We start from the raw sequence: 27,243 nt of genomic DNA on the forward strand, positions 1-27,243 counted from the left end.
CGTCAGATTGGTTCTCAGCACACAATATGTTTAATATTTAATCCACATAGATAGAGATCAATGCAAGAATCTTCATATTGAACAAAGAGGATGGGCTTCAGTGCTTCTGGGAGATTTACAGTAAATCCCTGTACATACAATGACAACACGCCACGGTCCACCTGCCTCACGTCAACTCATCCCCTCAACAGCCAGTCAGACAAGAACAAAGAGGATTTGGATGAAGTTTGGACACATTGGTATCGTACCCTGTCAGACTGGATGTCGGCCTCATTCTGACTCTTGGATGTTTGGCTCTTCCTGCGTTGTGGTGATGAAGGACTGTCGACTGTGGGATGGATGTCAAACGTTCTCAGGAGGAGCCAAATGAGGCCCAGACGTCTGTCCCGAATTAGGATTAATTTTGAACATTCCATGTTAATCAAGTCTACTCGTCTTCCAAATTTGAACAAAGTCAAATCTTTTACATTCGACTACAATATTTTAAAAGCAAACCAAGACCTCCGTCCGCTTCGCTGATCCACACCTGCATCCATTCATACAGCATCCATGAGTGGTCATGGTTCAGTGATGAACTGCTCCTGTTAAAATCTGGAAAATGCTCGTCAGTGTCGTCACTCGTGTTCCTCTATATGCTGCGGATCTTATTTTGGGGGGCATTTAATGCTTGTTGTGGGGGGGGGAGGGGCTCTGAGCTTTGCTTAGTGATGAGGTGGCACTCTCATAGATGACAAACTAAATGGTGACACGATAGGAGTAGCTCTCAGATGCAAGACAATTGAGGTAAATATAGGAGATACAGTGTGCTTACGGGGTGAATACAAGATCGATACAGAGGAGGGAGGTAGTTATGAGGCTGGATTACAAGGCTCATGAAGATAGTTACAATGCCCTGGGTGGGACAGAGACGGGGCATCAGGCAGAGTACTAGATAAGAGGGGATAATTACAAGGCATCAAAGTTACAGGGTGACGGGGCAGGAGGGGATATAGTAGTTACAGGGGACGATACACGGCTTGAGGGGTCAGTTTAGAGCCAAGAGGGAGACTTTTACATTAATTACAAGGCGGGTTCGGGTGGCCGGAAGCTGTTTTGGGTAGGAGGAGGTTTCTTTGAGGAGACAGGTGGGTGTGTCGGCGGTAAGACCGCTGCGGGGGTCACTCAGGCACGTAGGACACCTGCCAGACGATGATGTGGCTCCGCTCAGCTTTACTCAAGGCAGGTTTCATCTGTGAAGCCCCGCCGCTCTCTCCTTCCTCTGTCTCATCGTCCTCACCGTCGCCTGAGGGGACAAACACAGAGCCTGAGCGCTGCACTTCAACCAAGAGCAAGCCACATCTCTGTTTAATCCCTGGGACTATAAATATATCCTGGCTACTATTGCTATTAAGTGTGACTACCGACCAGACGATAAATCCAGGATGCAAACTATTTCTTTATTTCTGTATTCCCTTGGATTTGTTATTTCAAGTTTTCATATAATTAATGGACGTGACTGAAATATTCCTGAGAGCCGAGAAAAAAATTGTATTCAAGTACAAGGAAAAGTCCTGTTGTTGAAAACTATGCAAAGTATCAAGTAACGTTTTAATCACATATATTACATAGCCAACAGGCAATCAGTACACTATACCGACAAACAACAATAATTTAAGAGAGCACTTTTTCTTTCACTTGATAGGGTTACAAAAATTTAAGAATTTGTTTTGGAATAAAATGTAACGCTAAAGTAGTTAAAGAAGTTAAATTAACACATTTATTGATGACAGAAACGCAGGTCCAAAATAGTCATTAATGACAGTAATGTGAGTATTTATTACTTCCATTTCTAATATTTCCCAAACCGAAATTCCAAATAGCTTAACTGATGTTTATTTACTAATCATGTAATCAGTAATTATACAAAAAGGCCCTTTAAGAGAGACATGAGATGATATATATAATATTCAGTTTCGCAGCAACAAGTTTTAGAACTGTAGGTGATCTGAGTGTGTGTGTGTGTGTGTGTGTGTGTGTGTGTGTGTGTGTGTGTGTGTGTGTGTGCGTGCTGCCGTGTTTAAGGATGCGACTGCTCACCGATGCGGAAGTCGATGTACCCCTCTCCTCCACTCAGCACCAACACGTTATGGACACTCTGCGCCTCCGTCTCTGTGGGTGCTGCCGAGCCCTGACCCTCTGATGGACTGTCCAGTACGCTGCCGTTCAGGGTGGCCAGGACATTGCCTGTCACAGGACAAAAAAAAGAATAATAAAGACACCACAGACATACAGCAGGCGGACAAGCAGACACAAATTGAACGTTTCACTGTGGATTTGGTCTGATCTCATGTCATCCAATACTTGTGAGTGCAGACTCCAGCTCTGACAGTGCCTACCCGGTACAGAGACGAAGAACTTGACTGCATCACGATGTCCGTGGAAGCAAAGCTGAGCCTGCGCCATCGAGCAGAACGGCATGAAGCTGCCGCTGCTTTTCTCGGAGCTGTCGTCACTGTACACGTGGATCACCCCGCCGGAGGAGGTGGGAGAAACCTTATTGGCTGAAGGAACGCAGAGGAGAGCAGTCAAGAGATTCTAATGGCAAAATCTGATTTAACACAACAACACAAGCAAAAACAAAACAGACAACTTTAAACTAAATTCCCAAATAAAATCCACATGTCCACAGATCAACTGAAAATGAAAGACGTTTAGAAAAAAGAAAAAGAAAAAGCCAACACTTTGTGAGCAAAAACCAAACATCTGGCATGCAATTGATGACAACTATCATGCAGAGCAGCTTTCCAATGAAAACACAGAATAAAAAGTACATTTGCTGAACACAATATACTTTTGACAAGACTGAAAATGTGAGCAATGATCAATTTGGACCTTCAGCGCACAAGCACAAAGAAACGGGTGGTGTATGAGTGTGCGCTGCCGGAGGAGTGAACAGTGTTTCAGGAAAGATGAAGGTTTGACTGGGTGAGATCACAAGAGCAGGAGGTTGGGAGGGCTCCCACTTACCCCTCAAACCCAGGAGCTGTCCCCGGTGAAGGACCACCGCTACGGGAGGCAGGGGACGGGGGAGTAGGAGGAAGAGGAGGGTGGAGAGAGAGCAGGAGAAAGAGGACAGTAAGAGTTAAGGACAAGACCGCGTGTGAGAGAATCGTCGGAGGTGGGAGAAGTAAATTCGAGGGTGGAAGAAGTCGGGGACTTTGTGGGGAGAAAAGAAGATAAAAAAACCAAGGAGAGAGTGTGTGGATGACTTCTGATTCCTCCCTATCAAGCTCCTATTCGGCGGATTCACATAAAAATCCACGACTCACTCTCTGTCAGTGGGATGGAGATTATCACGCCGTTTCCCGTTCCCACCCAGAGACGATTCCCGCCGATCAGAAGCGCCGTGATTCGCACGAAGGAGAAGCCCAGCTTGCCGGTACCTGAGAAGTAAAAGCCAGAATGAGAGGAGGGCACCGCGGGGTCGAGATCGCCGCGAGTCAGAGAGAAAGGCGGCGTCCGCTCACCCAGCATCTTGCTGACGTAGGGCTCGATGTCCACGTCCTGGAGGTGCTGGTGTGTGTGAGCGTGGTAGAGACGCAGAGTGGAGTCGAGCCGGATCGACACCCAGACGCCGTCACCGAGCCACGCCAGCTGCCGCACCTGACTCTCCCGGCGAGGGTGAGCGTCGAAGGACTTCTGCCGGGTGGAGAGAGAGAGGGAGAGAAGAGGGAAGAGGGGTGGAGGCGGGCAGTCAGCTCCTTTCTATTAGTTTGCAGTAAGAGAATCTTCATACATCAGCTCACATGAAGCTTAACAAGATGTTGTTTTTAAATGTTGTTTTCATGTGTGCTTTATGAAAAAAATTAAAATTTAAATACTGAATTCAGTTTTTTCCCTGTTTGATGATATAAGAAAAGATTCTCCACCCACCTCGATCTGCATGCTTTTGGGCTGAATGACGTGGATCTTGTTCTTGTAGCCGCACCACACTTTATCGTGAACGACCGCCATGCAGCGGATGGAGTGATGAGGCCGACCGAGGTCCATGAGGTGGTAGTTGGATAAATCCCACTGGCCGTCTATGAATAGAAGAGAAAACAAACGGATTCAGAGGTGTGTTTATTAGACAGGCTACAACTACAGTACTTGGTTATAATACTTCCTACATGAAGCATAAAAAGAAATAAATCTGTTGAAGCTATGCTACATGTAACTGGAGACTTATGATCTTTTCTATGAAAGCCTTTCAAGTTGTTTGGGGGTCATTAAACAAACCATAGGTCTGGAAACTGAACAAAAAATTGGAATTACCCTCCGATCTGTGGAAAATGGCGAGGGTCCCATCGGCGAGTGCAACCAGCACACGACCTTTGACATGCCTGCAGAGGAGAGAGATGGATGAGATCCATAAAAAAACTTTTATTCAGACAGCTGAACACCCCCCCCCCCCCCCCCCCCGCAGCTAATATTGGAAACATAAAATAAAAGGAAATAGAATGATATTTTTCTTACACCAGACTGAGCACCGAGTCTTTCAGTTTGATGGAGTGGAGGCACTTCTTCCAGTTTCCAACAGCTGAGTGGACGTACAACCTTGAAGAAAAATAAACGCAGGACGGTTACACCAGAGAAAAGACTTCCGACTGTTTAAATAAGCGTGTCTTAACTCGACCATTCAAACATCATATTTCAACCTCGTCAGTTTTCCCATCTGGGGGAATGATAATGAACATTTTACTAATCCTTAAATTTCCAGCCTGATTTTTTAATGTTCTCACGTCGATCAAAAATCCTAGTCTGATCAATAATAAATAAATGCTGTATGGGAAAGGGGAAAAAAATGCTAAATGGACTTGGTAGAAGTAAAATATGAGCATTTCAGCCTCACCAGCCGTTCTGGGCCCCGAGCCACATGGTGGGGGCCACGCTGGTGTAGCTTTTGGCATCTTCACCTCCGTCCTCCGACTCTGTGGGCTGAGACGTTTCCTCCTTGGAGTGGCCGGCGCTCCTGTGTGCACAAAGACAGACACTGTCTTTCAAACCTGGATCTCTGTACTGACGTTCAGCACAATGTAGCCTTGAGCTATAGTGATGACTCAGCAGGAGGTAAATTGTTTTAAAAATGTTTTGATGAATTAATTAAGATTCAATTTGCTGATACCTGCAAACTGAGATGTAATTGATTTAGTCCCCCATGACGGTGAATTCAGAACAAAACATGCTGACAAATCAAGACCAAACCAATAAAGTAAGCACAAGGTTTAACCGCCCACCTGTCGGAGTTATCTGCAGGACGAGGCGGAGGATCAGTGAAGACGTGCTCAGTAAACGGTCCTGGAGGTCCAGATCGGATCTCTGTTTGGTTGGCTGTGGACTCGGGGACCTCCGTGGCCTCCGTGGCCTCCTCTGCTGACTGGGCAGGGTGAATCTTCCCATTCATGGGTGGAGCTGTGGGAGCTGTGGCAAATCGGCCGTGAGACAAATGCGGAGCTCAAAAAAAAAAAAAAAAAAAAAAAGCTGCAGGAGTGTATGTGATGCCTTCACCTTGTCCTTTGTCCATGATGGGTGTGTCAGTGCGTGAGGAGCAGTTGCTGCGGGCGACGCTGCAGTTGGTGGCGCAGCCGACGAGCGTGATGCCCGCCAGCATGCCCTCCACCGAGCCGGCGTCCTCCCCGCCGCCCGCTCCTCCGTCGCCTGGATCCAACACGATCTCTCCTGCTGGGTAATCGCTCTCACTGGCAGCTGCACACAAGCAAACACACATTAATAGCCACACCCAGACTAAAAGGAGAGTCCATATCATTCACAGAGTTTTCCCTCTCACCCGGTACGCTGGAGATGCACAGGACGTGAGCGTTGCAGACGTTGAACTGGTCGACCAGCGAGCCCGGCTGGTTGGCGTCGATGATGACCACCTTGCTGGCGGAGTGGGTGCTGGTGAGGATCCACACTCGACTGTTCATGGTGTCGGTTTCCTGGAGCTCCTTCGACTGAGCGAGGACAGCAACGAGGAGGGTTATCGACGTCGTTTCAATGCAGGAGAAACAGCGAATGGATGTCCTCAGGTCACGGTTGGCCCTACCTTCCTCTTCTCGGGGCTGCTCTTCTTGTCAGCTCCGTCCTCGTCAGCGTGCAGCGGGTCGCTGCTGCTCGACGCTGGTCTAGCTGGTGCCGACTCCTGGCTGCTGGCCCTCCATCCCGTCAGGTCCACCCCCGCTGCACACCACAACTACAAAGCAAGCAAACGTGCACACAAAAGACGAGAGTTGGTCAGAGACGTGTACTTTTCTAAATCCAACCTGCTGCCCTTGTTTGTTTGACTCTGACTTAAAGCTGCTGTCATTTCACAAATGAAACCTATTATTATATACAAACACTTGCTGGAAACACGAGTGTCAAGGGCATAAATGATGAGGATTTTGCAAAGCACAACATGTCATTAAAGTGTCTTTCAGCAATCATTTTTAAAAGGTCAACTATTTGAAAGAATACAAACTTCAGTTAAGTCATCAGTTTGTTACCATAGGAGCTGCTTGTCTTCAAGATGTCATAAAACAAATCATTGCTTTTGAAAAGAATTGTAAACTGAAAATCTAAAGCAAGCACATTTTTCTGAGCTACATTCAAGATATCACAACTCAGAAGGATAAATATTCAACCCAGATGAAGTCCGTAGTAAAGATGTTGTCACCCTCTGAAACCCTTTCGAGAGCTCCTCTGGGTACAATGATGGTTTTAGGTTAAAAACAATGATTCTGGTCATGATGTTTTGTAATTCACCTTCCTGTTGGGGTCTTTCTCCACCAGGGGGCGACAGTAAACCGGGACGGGAACATTCTTCATGCGGTTATCGTCTTTGTCATTGCCGGTCTAAAGACAGAAACCAAAATAAGTAAGAAGATAAAGAAATAAAAGGGGAAAAAAATTATCTAGTTCATAAAGGCACCGTTATTATTCCTTTTTTTTCTTCTTTCACCCAATGTTAGATGGGATAAGATGCAACGACTTTTACTTTGATAAAGCGGGTAGAGATGCGTCGATAAATTAATGATACCAGCAAAATCAGACAGGGGCATCAATATACCCATCACAGCTGGTATTTTCCCAATAACTTCACAAAAAATGACTTCAGAAAACAACCACAGTCGCTGAAAGATTACAGTACGAGTGTGTTAGGAAGGGCAGGTTGAGACAGACAGAGGTTAAAGGTCAAAAGGTTGCAAGAGCATCTGCAGAGGGAGAAAGACTGAAAATATTCTCTTGACATGCATACATTTCTAAGTCGTCTTGTTTTAGCATTAGGTGGCATTTAAAATAATCATCATGTTAAAAGCTCACGGGGTCTCAGTGAGGCTCCAAAACAAAACAGCTCCTTGATTATCGCTCGTCGCCTTTCGCCTGTCTTGCTTTCAGGTGTTTGTTGCTCTAAGTAGGTGGTTAAAGGGAGGGGAAGCCGTAAAGGAGCATGCTGGGACTCTGTCGGTCTCACTTGCCTGTTGTCTCTTCAGCGGGCTGTCCTGAGCGCTGTCCGTCTGACCACCAGTCTGTGGGAGACCAGAGTTAGAGCCGCCTGCCTAGCAACACACTCGGCCTGCTGGCCTCCGAGCTGCACAGATGCAGAACCTCTGTCTTCCAGCTAGAAACTCCAGCTGCAATTCCATGCTTTGAAATTATCTATTTGATCCTCAAGGTAACCTTTAGGACGTGGCGCATGCAACCCTTTGAGATCCACAAGCCTGAGGTCCTCAGAGCTCCTTTTATAGATAATCATGAAACAACAGCAGCATGTACAAAGTGCTCAGGCTCGGCTCTAAATGAAGAATTATGCACATGTAAGGCCAAGTGAATTTATTTTGAATATAGAAAATGATAAATATGCAAAATAAGATTAATTTCTACATTTAAAACTAGATTTGGTCTTATATTTGAACCAATACTGCAAACAGACCGCTGCTGCTGCAATCTACCCCCTTCAATGTCATTTTAATCAAGTTACAAAATTCATTAGAACACAGTTACTTCTTCAAAGAACAGACACTAGATACTGCAAAGGAAAGGAACTATTTATTTGGGAGGTAACTCTTTAACTGTTTTAACTAGGCCCGTCTAATTATTGTGCACAAAGCTGAATTATTGTGTTGTTGCTGTGACACATTAACTAACCTGCGAGCATTATGTGGGTCAGTCTGATGACTCTTTAACTCATTCAGTTCAGCTAAAGTCACATCCATTAGATGGAGGAAGACGCTACATTTTACCACTTATTGGAGAAAAAAAACGGATTCATGAACTCATCATATCCTAAAGAAAGAGCCGAGATAAATTAGTCCTACACATTTAAGACTGCTACATCTGATGTGGATCGAGGCTTATGTTACTGTTACTGACATTAAAACGTATTCTAAAGGGATATAAGTAGGACTGAGCTAGTTCAGGATCAACGAAGTGCCCTTCCTCTTCACGAAACAGTGACTTAGTGAAATAGTAATAGAGTTGTGCTACAGTGAAGATAACGGCATTCGATAATGATAATGCTAGAACTAAGAGTCAGGTGCTACTCAGTGCTGGACAAATGTGTAGTTTTCTGGTACTTTTGTGTCTGTAGTACATGTTTTACCTGGGAAACTACAGAACGAGTGATATTGTCATTCCATAAAAAACCAAACGGCTCTTCACATGTTGTGACCGATGGATCTGGACGAAACAGCATCATTGACCCACAGTCAGCCTCAGACGGACTCATCAATAATTTATTAGTGGGTCTCAGGCAAACAATTAGAAGCTCAATTATATAATAAAAATCCATACAGTCTTCTCTCGACAACATAAGATTAGATAATACTTTATAATCTTGCTGTCACATATGAAGATTTTATTGGTTTAAATAGGAATCAATAACATTTTGAACTTGTAAAACTGTATTATGAAATCAATAAAAAAGATTGGGATTGTACATGTGCAGTGAGTAAATCACTTCAGCTTTAAATTTATTTATTTATTTTCTATTTAGCCTGATTTATTGGGAGAAAATTTATGAGGATACATCCTAATGTGAAACTACATTGAAATAATTAAAACATAAGTTTTAGTTTTAAACATGTTGTCTGGTGTCAGGTTTTTTTTTGATCTATGACTATTAGCAAACCTTTTCAACCACTGAGAATTGCTTTTTGTACATATAGTTTTTCTTCCCACACATTTAAACAAAAGTATTCGACTCTACACCATTTTAGATGTATGTTCTCTGAACCCACTGATTTCACCTCTTGGTCTCATGTGTTTTCTGTCAAACATCTGGAGGTTTTTTTTTCCTCATGCAAACTAAGATATCTCTGTTTTGTTGGGACGAGTGGCGGTCTGGAGGGCCCTCCCGACATGCCGCCTCTGATTTGCTTGTACCTGTTTGAAGCGGGACGGCAAGCTCCAGCCGCAGGCCTGCATGATGCCGTCGTCGCGGCGCATGTGCTCCCGAACCTGCCGGTACTGTTCACGCCGCTGCTCTCGGCGGGCCAACAGTGCCGAGTCACTGAGGAGAGACGCAACACCGTTACTGGCCAGTCTGGAAGCAACGAGAAGGGGGAGGAGGGAGGAGAGGAGAGAGAAAAAGCCAAGCGTTAACAAGCCGGGCCAGCCAGCAGCGAGAGAGAGAGAGAGAGAGAGAGAGAGAGAGAGAGAGAGAGAGAGAGAGAGAGAGAGAGAGAGAGACCAGAAGAGCAACAGCAAACGAGTTTCCAGCTGTTGTTAAAAAAAGCTGTCACCTTGCTGAGACCATATTAAACTACATTCAGCATGTCTGAGGTGTAAAAGTTCTGTATTTATTTGTGTTTGACTCAAAGTATTTGTTGATGAAACTTTAACCATAAAGGTTATTAGTGTCAATTGAAAGCTTCAAGGGTTTCTGTGTGGAGTTTGCATGTTTGCAGTCCTCTCTGTGTTTGTGCAGTGATGAACTACCTCCCCTCAAACAGCTGGAATCATCTTTAGAAGCACTATTAAAGATGGCTGGAAGGCTCTCCATGATAAATATATCTCCTCTTGGGCCGCCACAAGCGAGCAAGCGACCGGGCGTTCGTGCCAAAGCAGCGTGGGAAGCAGATAAGCGCCGAGGGTCAGTGTGAGGTGTGAGGTGCAGTGGCGGTATGCAGCAGGCTGAGGCTCACTCTTCAGGGAAGAACTCCAAAGTGCGGTTGGCGGTGGAGATCTGACACATGGTGTGACTGCGTCGCTGAGAGAAACCAGCCGGCGAGGGAGACTTGTAATGGATGTTGACGCTGTAGTACGGCCGCTTCACAGGCGGCGGGCTGGACGATGAGCTGAAGAGACGCGCGAAGCTTGTGGACAAAGACGGAGAGAGAAGGAACGTTTTTACCTTTTGCAGGTTTTGTTTCAGTCGATTTGAGGCATTTCTGATTCTAGGTCAGGAATCATTGATGACATCTTGAACTCACAACTGCCAGATGGTGGATTTCTTCTTCTCTTGAATGGCAGGACTTTCCCGGGACGCCCTATGGAGAAAGATATATCAAAATTTTTAAAATACACTTCATGCATTTATTTACCAGGCAGACACAACATAACAACAGTTCAGGAGACAAAAATGGAAAAGACCACACAACATAGGGAACTTTAAACATAATATTATTATCGATATTATCATTATTTGCTATTCAGGAATTTATGTGCAAATGTAATGCGAGTGTTTTTATTCAGTAATTTTAAAATGACTAATTGTTTTAGCTGTGTAATTCCCATTAACTGACATTTGAAGTGTGCACTGGGGTAAACATTGTGCTGCATTTCCTATCAGCGAGAACAATCTTGTCTACAGTTTAGATTTTATATGCTGACTTTCAGCCCTGCGTCTTCTCTTGCTGACCTGATCATCTCGGTCCACCGCACGGCCTCCTGCAGCTCCATCAGCCGCTCTTTGTACTGGTTCCTCTCCATCAGCACCCGGGCCATCTCCACCCGGGTGAACCGCCGCCGCTGGGTCATTGTCATGTCGCCGTCTTGCATCGGAGACGAGAACTGGGTGGAGGAGAGCACCATGTTTGTCATTTGCAGGATGCTCCATAACTCTTCCAGCAGAGTTGCGTTTGTGATGATTATTTCTACTTTTGTGTTAAATGTGTGAAAAAAAATCCTCACATCTTAACCGAAGAACTCTTGTCGACGGCACCAAATATGAGCTCAATAACCGCATGTACTGTATATAAATTCCTCTTACAGCAGTACCTTCTTTTCATTTTAGTCATGATGAATATGCGCTAATGCAGCAAGCTGCAGTTTCACTCACATCATCTCCTCCTTCATCCTTGGAGTCCCGAGATGCTCCAAGAGCCTCCGCTCTCAACCTGCAGCAAAGGCAAAAACTTAGTGAGTGAGGAAGAGGAGGAAGAGGAAAAAAGGGTGACACGAGGGTGGACGCAGCGGGATTCAATTCAATGTTCACACCATCCGGATCATGACAGACAAATGGAATGTCAACTTCATTTACCTGCTCAATGATTTGATGTTTTCCATGTGCTCATCATGTTTCAGTTCACACTGCTTGTGTTTCATTTTCTTATCAGAAATTGTAGTTTTACAATTGTTTGTTTTGTATGTTGAAGATGTGTACGATCCTCTAAAGGTGTACAGTAGTTATTCTGAGTATCTGAATCTTCTCTATTCCTGTATATTGTATCCAACTGTCTGCGGAGTATTAAATGAACAAGATTTTTTATTAACAGACTTCAGTAGTAGAAAATGTTTTTGCTCCATAAATTAATTTTTTTTTTTTCAAACTTTTGTGCCGAGTTATTTCATAAGAATTTAAAGAATCGTAACATTTGTCCTCAGTCCCACTATGTTAAATCCAGAAGTTACTGCCTACAACAGGGCAAAAGCAGAACCGTGTTGAGACATTTGAGCCTCTTGCTCTTCAACACCTCAGCAGCGACAGTTTTTCAAAACTATCGTGTTACTTCTTCTGTGCCGGTTGGAATGAATCTCTACTCTTAAGGCCGCATGGTTTTGGGTTACAGCTCTTATTTACTCTATAACATCTGAGGATTACAAATTTGAAGCTGTCGAACTTTAACAGTTAGACCAAATCCTTATTTATTTGTGCTGACACGTTCCCAGGAGCCTCACGGTTGCTTTTACCTCTTCAGTTCTTCCTCCAGTTCTTTGACTCTGGCATCCACCTTGTTCTTGGACTGCCTCACCGCCTCCAGCTCCTCCCTCAGCCCCGCCTGCTCCCCCGACAGCTCGTCCACTTTGGCAATAAGGTCGTTTTTCACAATATTCAGAGCATTTCTGTTGAGTGATGGAAGAAAATAGAATATAGGCTCCACAGTAATGTTTTCGTCTAAGCTGAGGAGAGCACGTGGAGATGACGCTATCCTCGAGATGATGCTTACCTGAACTAGATGAACAATGAAACAAGAGTGGGGAAGTAAAGAGCACACACAGAGAAACATTGATCTTACTTGGTCTCCAGGAGTTGTTTGTTCTCTGTCAGCAGGTTCTCCACCTCTTTTCCCATTCCTGAAACAGTCCCACAGACGTTACTCATCACAAATAATAAATAAAGTCCCATCCATTTATTGACAAACAGAGTGTGTTTATCTGTAGTGGTAATGCTTTCAGCGTGTTGTGGGGAACAACCACCCTGACAACCACACTGAAAATAGGTTTTATATAAAGCGCTGAAACACTGGAAAAATGCTAATGTTAAACATTACATCCCTCTTATTATTCAGGTCTGTTCACAGACAGATCTTGACAGAATTGACTGCATCAGCAAACATTGCCGAGCGCATATTTTCACCTCCATACTGTCAAATGTGTCGGCTCAGAAACGGCTCCAGCTGATGGGATACAAATATGTGCAAGTTCAGAGTTGATTGTTCGAACCAAGATAATGTTTATGCTCTCATGTCTGCTGTTTGTTTTTGGTTTTTTTAACTAAATCCTAACGCCGGCTTATTGCTGGAAATGAACTGAAAAACATGCACAGAGGCTGCAGGCGTTGCGCAACAAACGGCAAGCAAACGTCTCAACAAAGAGGAAATTTCACACATGAAACGGCTGAAAATAAATTGAAACTAAAAGCAGAGAGGATCTTGTGATTACACAACGATTGGTGGTGACTTGTGTCGTATAGAGACACTCGTGTTTTGAAACTGCAGCTGAGAAAATTCCCTAAAATGGGTGACTTCTAATGATGGGAAATGAGGCAGCTTGAAAACTGTTTTGGAAAAAGTTATTCTTTTTTTGATGCGAGCGGTTTACTGCAGAGAGTGAACTCTCATTGAGCTCTAAACCAGCAGAAGTAGCCTCTCCGAGCTTTGAATTTAGTCTTCACTCATTCATTCTGCTTTCGTTTTTTCAAATACAAACAATAATACAAATTCAATTGCTCCTTTGCATGTTTTGCTATACGTCTGCTGCTATAATGGCGGAATATTTAACCTGGTCTAATTTATTCAAACAGAATTGAGGGTTTAAATTGGTCAGACAAAAATGTGGCACGAGAATAAATTCAAAGCCACAAAACAGACACAAAGACGTAACCGGGCAGATGTGAAAGCTAACAGCCAGGGAATGAGATAAAGAAGCAAACATGACCACAAGCGTTGGCACAGGCCGCCTTACCGAAGAAATCATCACGGACTGGAGTCAAGAGAGGAAGAGAAGAAGAGGAAAAAGAGGAAAGGACACAGATTAAAGACAAAGGATGAAAAGTCAAGAGGAGAGTGGACGTTTATAGGCATTTATTCATTTGGCTTGAAGCAGGATTTCAGCAGGCAGGCAACAAACTGATCTTCAAACTGAAACAAGGTTACAGATCTGGCGACTTCCTGCCATCAACGTTATTTAATCAATCATATGAAATATATTGAAAAGACATGGCGGTCTGTCTTTGTGAACTTGGTAATATGTCTGGCAGGGATCTTGAATATTTCCTAGTATATTATGTACCTTATATATTAAAACAGAGTACTTAACCTTAAGTGAGTTCAAAAATACCAAAATACAGATAAAGCAATTTAAGTTTTCAAGTGACTGACTCATAAAAAAGAATAACTATATGGTGAGGATTACTACAGTAACCTACAGTTTTTACTGGAGTGATGTACTGTTTAAAATATGCAGTTTGGAAAGTGGATAGAAAACGAAAAAGAAAAAGAAATATCAACCAATGCATGTTCAAATACACACCTGAGAACTCGCCTAGGGGAGTCACCAGCAGACGCATAAAACAGGAGGGGAAAAAGAAATGGGTGAGAGGTTAATAGATGGACAATAAAACAAAGGCAAACCTCTTGGTTTTTTTTGACTACATAAAATATAACGTGAATCTAAAACCAAGCAACTAAAATCCAACCCAAAATAAACCAAATCCAACCAAACAGTATATATGAAGTATTGTACACATGATGGCTATGATGTTGAAACATGGAGGAGCAGCAACCAGTGAACATAACCTGCTGATTCTATGAATGCTAATGAATGTATGTAGAAAAATCTGTTCAAACGGAAAACCTCTCAAAACATTTCTGTCCAATAAAAAAAAAAAAAAAAAAAAGTGAATGAGCATTAGTGACACTGCATGATTGGGCAGACGAGGCTGCAGTCCATTGTTTGGGCCTGTAAATCTTTTCTGGATGACTTTGCAGTGATGCAGGGGTGCGCTGCAGCCATGCATGCAAAGAAACAAAGACAGTGAGTTCAGCAGCACGTTCACGCAGCCTCGTGGCGCTCACACCCTGCAGGAATGCAAAGGGGGGGGCGAAAAATATAGTCTGGCATTTTGTGACCGGCGCATGCATCTGCCCCAATTTTACTTCCTATTCCTTCTGATGTTACTGAGTAATATCACATGTTGGCCTGATAGCGTAGAGTGCATCAAGCTTGACCAGTTACTTATTTCTCTTACAGGCTTTGTAGCTCTCACATACAGTATCACCAATAAAGTTAAAAACTATAAAACTATATTACAGTCTCAGTGTGTGTTTACCGAGCAGCTCAGCTCCTGCATCCACATCTCCAATGATGTCTGACTTGGCGTCTTTGATCTCGTGGTAGAGAGAGTCCGTGTTGATGCCAAAGGCCTCATTAACTATGCCCTGAGAGGGGCTGCAACACAAACAATACTCAATCAACCAATCAATCATGAGTTACAGTATATATCACTTTTCATACAGAATGTCATTATAAAATCCCCATAACCAACACTCCAACATTATAAAGGCACAAAACCCCAAAACACACACACACACACACACACACACACACACACACACACACACACACACACACACACACACACACACACACACACACACACACACACATATTGCAAACACTAGCTCAACCCCATGTGTTTAAGGGCATGCTGGAGTAGTATATAAATATATCAAAACATCATCAATGATCTCATTGAGCATCAATAATAAATTCAGTTTTTCTTCATGTAAGATTAAAATATCAAATGTCTTTTTTTTTTTTTTTTTATTGCACATTTGGCTGAAGAATTGAACAATCTCCAGCTTGAACATGGTAAAATATATAAATGTAATGTCATCTATTGGGTTCAGAATGTCTTGAAATCTGCAACAACATCTGCTCACGATTGAAGTTAATCTTCACAAAGATATTGTACACTGCAATGTACTTTAGAGCTGACGACAAACAAACTGAGGAATGTGTCTTTTGTCAATTTGTGTGAATGGTCAAAAAAAAAAACTAATATTTTTGATTCCAGTTGTGTTTAAGGAATTTTTTCTCAATTCTTCATTTTAAAGCATCAAGATTTCATCATACATGATAAGAGAAAATAATAAAGTCTCATGGTACCTGCTTCCTCCACCATACATACGGGGGTCCACGCACATGTCCAAATCAGGAGTGGAATCAATGATCTCTTGAAACTCAGACCACTCGTCGCTGCTTCCCATTCCTGAAAAACATGGCAGAAAAACAGCCAACCAGCATCTAATGAACATTACTGTTACAATTACCGTGGAGTGAAAACTAAGGCGGTGGTGAAGCTGCATAGCGTCGTCTCTGACATTCAAGCTCTGTGCCGAGGACACATTTGTTGACATCCTCTTACCAATGCTGACGTTTCTGGTTTCCTGGGAAACCTGGACCTCCATGTTCCGGCTGAGGCGCTTGTCGCCTTTCCTTCGGTTTCCAGAGCGCATGGCGTCGAAGTTGCCGTGCGAGAGGAAGCCTTCGTTGATGGGGGTGACGGTGGCGGAGGGGACGGAGGAGGTGGGTGTGTTGGACTTGCTTCCTGTGCTGCTCGGCGTCGCCGCCACGGAATCAGACTCTGATCCGTCCTCCTTGATGGGTGAGGGATGCGATTGAGACACAAACAAACTGAAATGAGCATCATGTGATGAAAAGCAAGTCAGGCCTTCACTTTCCTACTTCTCAAAGCTGCAAAGCGACTCCAAATATCCCCAAAACCAAATGGTTTGGATGTGATAACACACCAACCGACTATCACGATAACTGTAGAAGATTAAGGAATAATTATCAGAACATAATTTATTGTTGAAAATACACAACTGTCTATATATTCAAAACTCAATAGATAATAATCTCAGAATGGGTTCAAGGTTAAATACTCTAAGGATTCACAACAATAAAGCAATATCAGTTTACTTTAAAAAATATATATATAAACAAATAAAAACTGAACAACACTTCAACTGAAAAAAAAAGTAAAAAGTAAAATAAAACGAGACGACACATGGCAGGAGCTCCACAGTCACATCGCAAAATAATCACACAGTTATAAAAAAAACACTGCATGAACAAAAAGAAAAATGTGAAAATGGCCCCAGCTTGCTTGAGACCACATCTATATATGGCAAATCTGAGTTTAAACAACAGATTGACAGAAAAAAACAAAAGAAAAGAAGCTTCATAAGTGACAGAAGCAGGTGTGGGAGAGGAGGCGGTCCAGAGGGAGGGGGGGCTCGTAGCCTCTCCACCTTCCACTCGCCCGGAGGGCGGAGGCTGTGCAGAAGGACAGGGCCTCCGTCTGTCCAACCTGAGAGGTGGAGCTGAAGGAAGACTGGCCGAGCTCGCTGACCTGCCAGATGTCTTTCCCGGGCATCATCCTAGCCCCCCCGAGACCCCCACGTACCATGCCCTCGCCGCTGGGGTACAGGCTCAACGACGGCGGCCGCTCCGCTTTGCTGCACAGGAGACACGAGGAGGAGAGCGATGTTAGACTGACTGAGGGCTGTCGACATCCATTTTTCTTTGGGCTGATGTTTCCTCAGCGGGGGGCTAAAACTTACTGTGGCATGCATTCAGAACAAGACGCAAACTAATCATGACAGTTGGCCAGTCCATCGCAGTGTGCAAACACGAGACGACCACTCACACTGAGGCTCACTTCTAGTTACTGTATTTGAAGTCTGCGTAAAGCATAGATCTGTGTTTTTCTGTGAATTTGACACAATAGACAGCAATACTTCATTAACCGCCTATAAAAATAATCTGCAAATGAAGAAAATTACGTATGAAATGCAAGAATTTATCATAAGATTTCTTTATGATGTCATTCTATTCTTTTCCATTATTGTCCTTTGTAAGTGCATGCAATTTAATTCATTACATTTTAGCTAATGAAATTGTCTATAATTATAACACACAGGTGCAGAATAGCCAATAGTAGATGGTGGGCTGAAGGTCGTACATTTAGTTTCTATTCTGCACCAACAGTGAATCTCTGTTGGTCCATTAGACGCTGCTGGACGTGAAGCGGTCACTGCAGAGGTTGGCATGGCTGCTAATCTTTAGCGGCCTGGTAACGTGCCTCTTCACAAACAGAAGAATAACAACCAGCAGATCCCGACACCATCACAGATCCAGTTACAGCTAACTTGTAAACGTTGGACTGTAGTTGATGTAGAAACACAGCTGGAGTTAAAATCCTAAGATACCACGTTTCAGTGCATTCATGTTATCGAGTATTTATTTATTTATTTTTTTTATTTTTTTTAGACTTAGCCACAAAATCTAAAAATACTTAAATGGTCTCAATTTTGGAACCAGAATTTTTGATCCCAAACTACTTCACTGCTGCTTATATATGTGATTATACTGAGAGTTTTCTCAAATGTTTTTACGATCAAATTTGTGATTTTGCTTCACACAGACTTTCAATTAAACGATAGCTCAACATTTTTACAATGATACCTAACTACGTCTTTGCTTTCATGACAAGTTTCATCACATAATACAGAATAAAATAAGTTTATAAAATAAAATAAAATAGTTTTGAAATAATTAAGAATTAGCCTTTGTTTGTTTTTTTTATAAAGATGCAGACAAGCTTTTTTTTTTCACTGTTTGTGATGTCAGTCTGATCCAACTCAAGAAAAAAGACCCAAAATGTCAAGCTGATTCTATAAAATATTCCTTCTTCCATCTTCTATACCTGCCTTTTCTAAAACAGGGTCGCTATAACATCCAGTGCACTTACAGTGTATGTTTTCTGGACTGCGTGGTGGAAGCAAAACAGGAGAAGTTCTCACAAGAACAACAAAGACCTGCGACCGTACCACTGTCATGATCCTATAAATCATGGACGTCGCAACAGACAAGCCATCGGGCAGGCAGACACATGGATGGACTGACTGGCAGACACAAACACATGAGGGTAAAAGAGGAGAAGGTAGGTAGAGAAAACTAGAAAAACAAAATGCATGTTGCACTGCTTAACATTCCAGTCCATCATCATTTTATCATAATGCAACATGATTTATGCAATCTGGATAAGAGGCTGTTATAAGCATCAATAAAGCATATGCATGAGGACGGAAGGTGCATATTTGAGGTCTGAGGCACAGCAAAAAGAATAAGGAGGGACGTCAAGCATTTCCCAGTCAAGAGCTTTAGGCTCGTTTTAGGAGGCGGAGCTGAGGGGAGCGGACCGAGGGCGGCTGTGGCTCCATCTTGGATTTACCTTTTCCTCCATGAGTGGCGTTGACTGTGCAAACAGCAGCACAGAGAGCAAAGCCAGCAAGACAGACAAGACAGACACTGATTAGAGAAAGACAGGAGACACACGGACATGCCATGACACATGGACACCACACAAACACACACACACTTTAAAGCCATTATCCTGGATGGATGTTAAGTTGTTGGTTTTTTTTTAAATTAATTTTAGAGGTTTGCACTTAAAAAAAAGATGACGATAATAATAATCCCCACTAAAAAAGGACGATTTCAGAACAGTAGCTGCGACTATAGAGATTCATCTATTTCAGGGATTCCAATAAGTCCATTTCAATCAACCCTTGGATGTCCGCAGTCTGATTTCTCATCGTCCAACACAGAAGTAACAACACTGCTGTCAAAAATCTTTGGCGACAAATTTATCCAACGCTCTGCGGTGTGGTACGTTAGTCGTGCGTTTGTGTGACAACAAGGCTGGCGTTTCTGAGCTACTGGTTTCCATGGCAACCACTGCTACTTACAGCAAATGTTAAAAAACGGGACACAAATACATCGCAGTCCTAAGAGACGTCGTCCTGAGTTGAAGATTTATGGACTCTGTTTGAGCACCATGTACAAAGATAGGGGGGCACTACCAGACGGCTTCCAGCGCCACCAACCGTAACATTATAGTCATCACTTTTGAGGAGGAGACACAAAATAGCAGCCACGCTGCAGTGGCAGCTGCTCCTCATCCTGCCTCACGGGTCAAGCGGTCCTCAAGCTGACGAATCATCTCTTCACTTTTTTATTTTTTTATTTATTTCTCATTCTTTCTCCACAAGCCTCAGAAGGGCTGCTGGACTTCTTGCCTCTCCTCTCTGTCAGCGGGACGGAGCAGCTGTTCCTCACTTGCGCCTGACCAGCAACGCCAGCGTGAGCACAATGAGCGCGTTGAAATGTGAAAAGCTCAATGCAATCAAGGACGAAACGCCAAAACACCATCGACGGAAGCGACGGGTGAGAGATTGGAGTTTAAGTCCACAAAGAAACGAAGGAGAGAAAACAAACAGAAAGAACTCTCACGTTCGTCCACAGCCGGGGCCTTCCGATTGACTTCCCGCCTGCTGCATCTTGGACCGCTCTATGTGCTCAACGTACGTCTGGATCATCTGTTAGAGACATGAAACAAATGTCTAAGAGAAAAAGTATCACCAAAACCATCAGAGGTGTGTTCACCAACTTCCACATTATGTCGTGAATTACGTGACAAACTTTCAATTTCAAGCCCTTCTGACCGAGTGACCAGAGGAGCTTCGGGCTGAAGGCTCGCTCACCTCTGTGTGGCGCTGGTGCAGAGCGTTGTACTCTCGCTTCATGTCGGATTCTCGCTCCTCCAGACGGGTGACTGAGAGACAAACAGACACAGCAAGTTTAGCAACCAACAGAAAGAAAAATAAAACATCCAGATGACTCAAACCTGAGCAGCTGACCAGTCCACTCCATAACTTATCACTAATTTAATTGATAAATGGTTGAAATAACTAGGAGAGTAGAGTTTTTAAAAGCGGATAAATTAGTTTAGTATCCGCTGTTTGGTGTCGTTTCCTAACATTTTATAATTTTTTTCATTGCAGAATTTTTTTAAATTGGTATTTTTATGTCTCTGAAGGTTTGAAAGGAGGGAGTTTTAACTAAATCGTAGGAACTTGAATGTCCGTTGTGAATATGAACAGAATAAGAGTTAAGAAGTGAAGTGAAGAGAAGATCAAGTGTTTCATTGCAAGAACTCATTACTACGTTCAAATATGCTGTACTTCCTCAATGCGCCGTGTCTATTTCCTCATTTCATCTTCCCTAAAGATCTCCAATGGAAATGTTTTGTCAGTCTATTTTCTTCCGTTATATATGTGAGGATTTGCTAAAAAAAAAAAACAGAATTTGTGAATTCATTCAAGCGTAAACTAAACATTAACTCCAGACTGTGGTCATGTTCAAAGCTCACTCTGGTCCGAGTAGTTCTTTGACTTGAGCTCCAGCTGTTTGCTCTGCAGCTCCAGAAACTCCACCTGCACCTGCAGGTCCTTCTTCTCCGCCTCCAGCGCATCTTCGAACTCAATGAATTTCTATCAGAAGACACATGAAACACACTGCGTCAAGGACTGATGTCTCTAATATTTCCAAGTGTAGAAGCTTTGTCTAAAAAACACACATCGTCTTGTTGGCTTCAGCGTGTTAAACAGGCTTTTTAAATGTTCACTTCATATGTTTGTAATAAAACAGTGTCACCGTGGGCGAGTGGATCAATGTTAATTCAACACTTGTACCATTTCAACACAACGCGTGTTTTACAGCTGCATTAAAACACAGATCCATCTCACAGTGTGAACATAAACCCAATAACTAAACACCCATAGCAAGGATATGAAACATTGCCTATTTCCCTTTAACGTTTCTTGCTTAGTTTTTTTTTTCTTAATAAAGCTGTTTAACAATGACGTCCTTTTTTTCAATGCGGCGAGTCCACAAACTCTTAATACTGTAATCCTCTGACTGCACGGAGACCTTGGGACCAGTAATGCAGCAGATACACGCGGCACAAAATGGCAAATAGAAGAACAAGATGGCTTTCTAGAAGGAATGGCTCACACTGATGCTGAAAAGTTGTGGGTTTTTTTTTAGGTTTTTACATGTCTTTATGTGCAGCACTTTGATTCAGCTGTGGTTGTTTTGAAAGAGCTATATAAATAAGGTGGAGTATGTTAATGAAGGAGGGAAACAAATCTGTGCAAAGAGGCTTTATTTATTATGGCAATGAGCCAAAAAAACAACTCTTACTGTGAAGGAAAAAGTCACAGCGACGTGTCGAACGTCTCACTCGTCAAGCCTTCGTGGCCAAAAGAGCCATTTTTGTCACTTTCTAACAAAACAAATTTAACTAGAACCAAAAAACATGTTCAACTTTTTAAATGAGGCCATCACAGCTTAGAGCGTTCAAAACATATTGTTTTGATAGACGTACAAAAACTGTTTCTTGTGTTGTTGCATTTATGAACTTTCAATTACACTTTAGGATGGGAACACATTTCATTACATTCCCAGCTGTCGTTTACTGGATTTTAATGGTTTCACCATCGTCTTTCAGCATTTTTGAGACAATTTTTTTTACGTTTTAACAGTTTGAACCATTTTGGCTCTTTTTCAAGCCGTTTTGCATGTTTTATTCTTTTTGAAGCCTTTTTTTTTCTTTTACAAATTCAGGTCATTTTAGGATATTTTTAAAGCTGCTTTGGCAGTTTTTTCTCATAACTCGTGGTTTTAGCTATTCCCGTTTGCTGCTCCTTTAATACTGAGTACATACTGTAGCTAGAACTCAAGGACACATCTGATAATGAATATGATTAAATCACTTCCTTTCCAACTTTCATGAGCGGTGACCGCGTCACTTGTTTTCTAGTTCTGGCTCTTTTCTGAATTCTCCTTCTGATAATTACCCCACACTAAAATAGTAGCTCTGATACAGCCAACTTGGAAAAAAATGCAAAAAAACATAAATAAAAGCTGAATTATTTTCAAATCGAATGAAAAAATGGAGTATTGTGTTGATTAGTCCAATATAAATAATTGAAGTACCCTTAAGAAGTATAACTTAAGCAGAACTGCGACTGTTTCTAGCGTGTAAAACTTGAGCAGAGGCTGAACAGTAATGAAAATATTGACATGAGATAGATTTTCGCTGACAGGTCAATCAGTTTTAATGCTATGTAACCGAAGCAAAACCCATTAAAGGAGACAGTTTTTCAACCTACACGGTGAAAACAGTGAAAGTGGTGGGATCCCATTAGAAACCAGAAAAGAGTCCAAAACGTGCAGCAGCAGCAGCAACAATAGTGCAAAAAGTGTCTGAAAGTCTGACTTTGATGTCTGTAATCCTGGATGTCTTGGCCAAGGCTTCACGGGCAGAACTGGAGCTGCTGGTTTTGTTTACCATAGGCTGGAGCCTAATAACCTCGTAATCTGAGAGCCTGTTTGCTTGTTGCTCCCCGTGTCTTGCAGCGGGCGTGTTATTGTGAGATTCTGCCTCTCTCGCTCTCTCATCCTGCTCAGATCGGGCCCGTGTGTTTGCGAGTTCCTGCCTCAGCCAGAGTCCATCTCTCTTTTTTTTTTTAATTTTCTCTGCTTGTGTTGCTTTCTCTGCTTCTTCTGAGCACAAATCATGTTACAGTGCCAGGCGCCCTCAGTGTGCTATTGATTTCAAACGACTCCCATCCCGAGCACACCGTCCCATCCCCCATGTTGCCCCACTGATAGACACAACCGCCTCTCTGTGTATTTGGTGCGGCCGAATATTTCACCGAATTTGAGTCATGATCTACACTTTTATGTAAAAGTGCGTGTAACCATGTGTTGATTCCATATTTAGTTCAAGAAAGAAAAAGTTTCTAACCCCCCCAGACTTGGATGGTCAACAAAGATTATCAGAAAACAGATCAATTTTAAAACTGATGAACTGGATTTATATTCCATGGAACTGGGAACGTGAGGATGAACTGGGAGTCTCGGGACAGTGATTGACACGTTGCTGAAACGCTGAACTGGCATTAGGATAAATTCAGAGGAATAGTTTCCCCAAATAGTCAATAAAGTTCTATATTTCTATATAATCTCAGCTTCACAAATACAATCCCATTCAAGTGTAAATTTACTAGGAGGATTTAACAGGAAGGATTTTTTTTCCCCCTCCTCATTTAATAACATTAAAAGAAGTGGAAATATGCCAACACCTTCAGTTTGTGCCTGCGCAGTGTAAACAAACGGAGGGACACAGGGAGAAAGAGTGGAGAGAGCAGATAATGAACCCGACTAAGAGCTGAGCTAAGCTGATACCAGCAGGGCTGCCAGTGATATGCTGAGGCCTCTTTGGATGGCAGGAGGATTAAAGTTGCTCTGTGAAGCCTGCCGGATCCCCGAGCTGCCGTGACACTGCTCAGGGAACAGAAAATGCTCGATGAGGAGTTCGGCCTGTAAAGCATTCGCTCTATATAACGACGTACATGTTTGTGTTTGTCCTTTTTCTGATATTTTCAAGTGTGAACGCCCACCGAGCTTTTACATCCCTGAGCTCTGCTGTCACATTGGAACTTTGTGTTTGTACTTCATATTGGTAAATATTTGCATTTTCTTGTTTTGTGCTGAGTAGCAGCTCGGGCTAATGAGGAGAATTGAAAGGATAAACGTTTCACCTGTAAAGAGGGATGTCAATATTTGCAGTAGGTTGGTCATTTTAATTAATGTAATAGTAATAGAGGTTGATTGCAGCAGAAGTAAATGAAACAATAATAGTTATACTATTAGATCTAATCGTAGTATGAACAGGAGTACCTGCAGCAGTCTTTATTCTCATGAACTGCTTTTGACATATAATTAAAAGGTAATAAGTACATTTCATAAATTAGCTGAAGCCAATGTTTGCATACACTTGAAGGCCAAATAATACAATAAATTGATCATATGAAAAACTGAAGCTTTGTTTTGTTTGAAGTATGGACCACTAATAAGTATAATTGTACTGTACTTCTTTCTGCTGTTTGTACGAATGTGCATTCTTCTGATCTCAGTGTCTGTTTGAATGTCATATGCATTGAAATGCTTTATAGGATGATCGTCTGACGAACAAAGTAAATTTGCATGTTGAGCAGCTACATGAGAGCAGCCAACTGTTAGTTAGTCTCTGGATACACATTCTTGTTTCTTGCTTCCAGTGTCAACACTTTCCCTTCATGACTGCAGTGAAGAGTGTTTTAACTACGGGGCATCCTCCTCTATAGCAGACAGTGTTGTTGTCAGCAGAGTTTGCGATGCATGGAGACTAAAAATAAGCTCAACAGACACAAGCATGAGTCACATGGCTGATGAAAGCTCTCCGTTCCGCCCTGACGGCACCGTGACAAGGAGAGGAGAGGAGAGGAGAGGAGAAGAGGGGAGGAGAAGAGGAGAGGAGAGGGGCACCTGGATGTGATGTTGCGGGTGGTGGTGGTGGTGGTGGTGGTGGTGGTGGGGGGGGGGGGGGGGGGGGGGGGGGTCATGCACTCACCTCCTCAGCCTGTTTGCGCAGCGCCTTCTCGCGCTCGTACTGGGTGATGAGCTGCTCGTTGTCCTCCTTCAGCAGCTCCAGCTCCACCTCGTGCTCCTGGTTCTCCGTCAGCACCGCGTCCAGGTTCTCCAGCACGTTCACCACCAGCGGCATCAGCTCCTTCACCACCTCCTCGTCGTAGCTGCGGATCAGCCGCTCGAACTCCCGGTAGATGCTGTTGGCCAGGCCCGACACGCGCTCCGACATCACGGAGCCGGAGCCGTAGTCGTCCTGGTACACCACCTCGTCTATCTGCAGCTCCATCATCCTGGCGGCTGGAGCCGGCTCCCGGTGTCCGGAGGAGGCTGCTGCTCAACAGTTTTTTTTTTCGGGGCCTGCGAGCCGGGACTGTCACACGGTGCGGATCCGCTCCGGGGGGAGAGGAAACATTCAATCACCGTCCCTCCTCGGATAAATCACCCTGTGTGCCCGATGGTGGAAATGTTGCTTCTGTTATTTTGATGAGAAGAGCCCCCCCACTCCCCGTTCTCCTCTCCTCCTCCTCTAGTTACGGGATTTCTCCTCCGGACGCGGCCCAGCTACTGCTGCTTCTGTCCCCCGGTGGGGAGCGTCAGGCTCCGGGAGCGGTGGATGCGCAGCGGTGCAGCCGGTGGATCGACCCCGGCTGAGGCCATTGCCGAGCAGCGGAACGCCTCCGTCGATGATACCGCACCTGCCTCTCAGCAGCCGCAGCCATGGACCCCAGCCATTACTGGCGGGTGGAAATAAATAAATAAATAAATAAATAAATAAATAAATAAATAGGTAAATAAATAATCTAACGCTCCCCGATCGCCGACGCCCCACCCCGCCTCTATAGTCCCATGCCCCCCCCCCTTGCTCCTGCTCGTCTTCCGGCGGGTGGCCGATGCTGCTGCTGGCCGGACTCAGGCGGTGATGGTGATGTCTCCCGGTGGGAGAGGCTCTCCCTGCTGCTCTGATGGAGGAGCCAGCTGACCGAGTCCGGCTCACGTCACGGCGTCTGCGGCGAGCGAGCGGAGTCAGTGCGTCAATCCGGAGGAGCGCACCGGAAAAAGGCGAAGTCTCCAAAATAAAGGCTGAACTCCGACTCATTATAAGACTGAAGAGGAGAAAGCATGTCAAAATATTAGTTTAGGAGCCACATAAATAGCGTCCCAAAGCTTTGACAGTATTCTATGTATAGATATATAAAATACAAGTCCACTTTTCTTTTTTTTCTTTTTTTTTTTTTTTTTACAAAATAAGAAAAAGTGAAAATTCACAAAGGAAAATAGGTCAAATCAAAACATTATTCCATTTTAACAATGCCCCCCTTGGGTGCAGATCCGAGAGAGACACGCCGCGCCCAATTTCTGAAAAACATGAATGAAAATACCCTAAATGATCAAAATAGAACAAATGTATTTTCAGACTATTTTCACATTCTTGCCATTTTAGATCCATGTATAAAAAGAAATACTTGAAATGTTGGAACAAATATAGTTCTGGCTCCGTATTCCATCTCTGGCCTCCTCCACAACATGGTATGATTCGCATAGGTGCATTAAATATACGTATATATATATTTTTGAAGGATCTAAAGAGAAAACACCACAGAATCATTTTTTTTAAAGTAAATTCCCGACACAGGCTTATGAAGAAATAAATCAACTCTTGAAAATGTAAGTAACATTAAATATAAGAAAATGTATGTTTAAGGTACTTTAAATGAACAGTTCTTCTTGAATCTTGATCATTGACTGAACATATTTCCAGATGCCAACTTTGAGATCTCCTAAATTTATTACAATATTCACTTCGCACACGTCAAATCTGATCAGGTATTATAGAAATACTGTCTTGATCATGTGTAAAGTGTGACGCCGACCAGTCCTCAGGTTTGGTATGTCTGAATTAATATATTTACCGGAAAAAAGCTACACATGAAGCTTCATGTGGAGTTCATCAAGGATCACCAAAAATATTTTCTCTCGATAGAAATTCAGACTGATTTAGATCAACTGGTTTTATAATGGAAATAGAAGCCGGAAGTAGTACGTTTCTCAGAATAAACTGTCTTGACAGAAGTCTGCAGGAGTTCTTGATGCTGGGAAAAATAATGACGATGCACTCCCCAGAAATCCCACACAATGCTTCACTCCCGGTGATGGTGGTCTGCAGCAAGTCAACAAAGAAACGTTTTATACAACCTG

The 27,243-nt window shown here is 43.2% G+C and overlaps 1 protein-coding gene across 1 annotated transcript; it reads right to left on the reverse strand.

Annotated features, from left to right (window-relative positions):
* Positions 1 to 9: 9 nt before the first annotated feature.
* On the reverse strand, positions 10 to 25,336 carry mapk8ip3 (mitogen-activated protein kinase 8 interacting protein 3; the record flags this gene model as incomplete). The annotated part of the gene is made up of 32 exons (XM_080487656.1): positions 10 to 1,282; positions 2,077 to 2,223; positions 2,376 to 2,540; positions 3,309 to 3,422; positions 3,507 to 3,678; positions 3,913 to 4,061; positions 4,294 to 4,361; positions 4,495 to 4,575; positions 4,871 to 4,990; positions 5,256 to 5,439; positions 5,527 to 5,724; positions 5,807 to 5,972; positions 6,065 to 6,211; positions 6,763 to 6,852; positions 7,476 to 7,526; positions 9,382 to 9,541; positions 10,143 to 10,313; positions 10,431 to 10,487; positions 10,859 to 11,010; positions 11,279 to 11,336; positions 12,130 to 12,282; positions 12,456 to 12,513; positions 14,191 to 14,202; positions 14,990 to 15,108; positions 15,829 to 15,931; positions 16,088 to 16,319; positions 17,132 to 17,183; positions 18,962 to 18,985; positions 20,023 to 20,108; positions 20,274 to 20,344; positions 20,942 to 21,062; positions 25,031 to 25,336. 32 exons carry the CDS (start codon positions 25,334 to 25,336, stop codon positions 1,158 to 1,160), a joined length of 3,912 nt encoding a protein of 1,303 aa, XP_080343782.1. The 3' UTR covers positions 10 to 1,157.
* Positions 25,337 to 27,243: the final 1,907 nt, after the last annotated feature.

This window comes from Lipophrys pholis (genome assembly GCF_963383615.2).
Source record: "Lipophrys pholis genome assembly, chromosome: 19".
Classification (NCBI taxonomy): Eukaryota; Metazoa; Chordata; class Actinopteri; order Blenniiformes; family Blenniidae; genus Lipophrys; species Lipophrys pholis.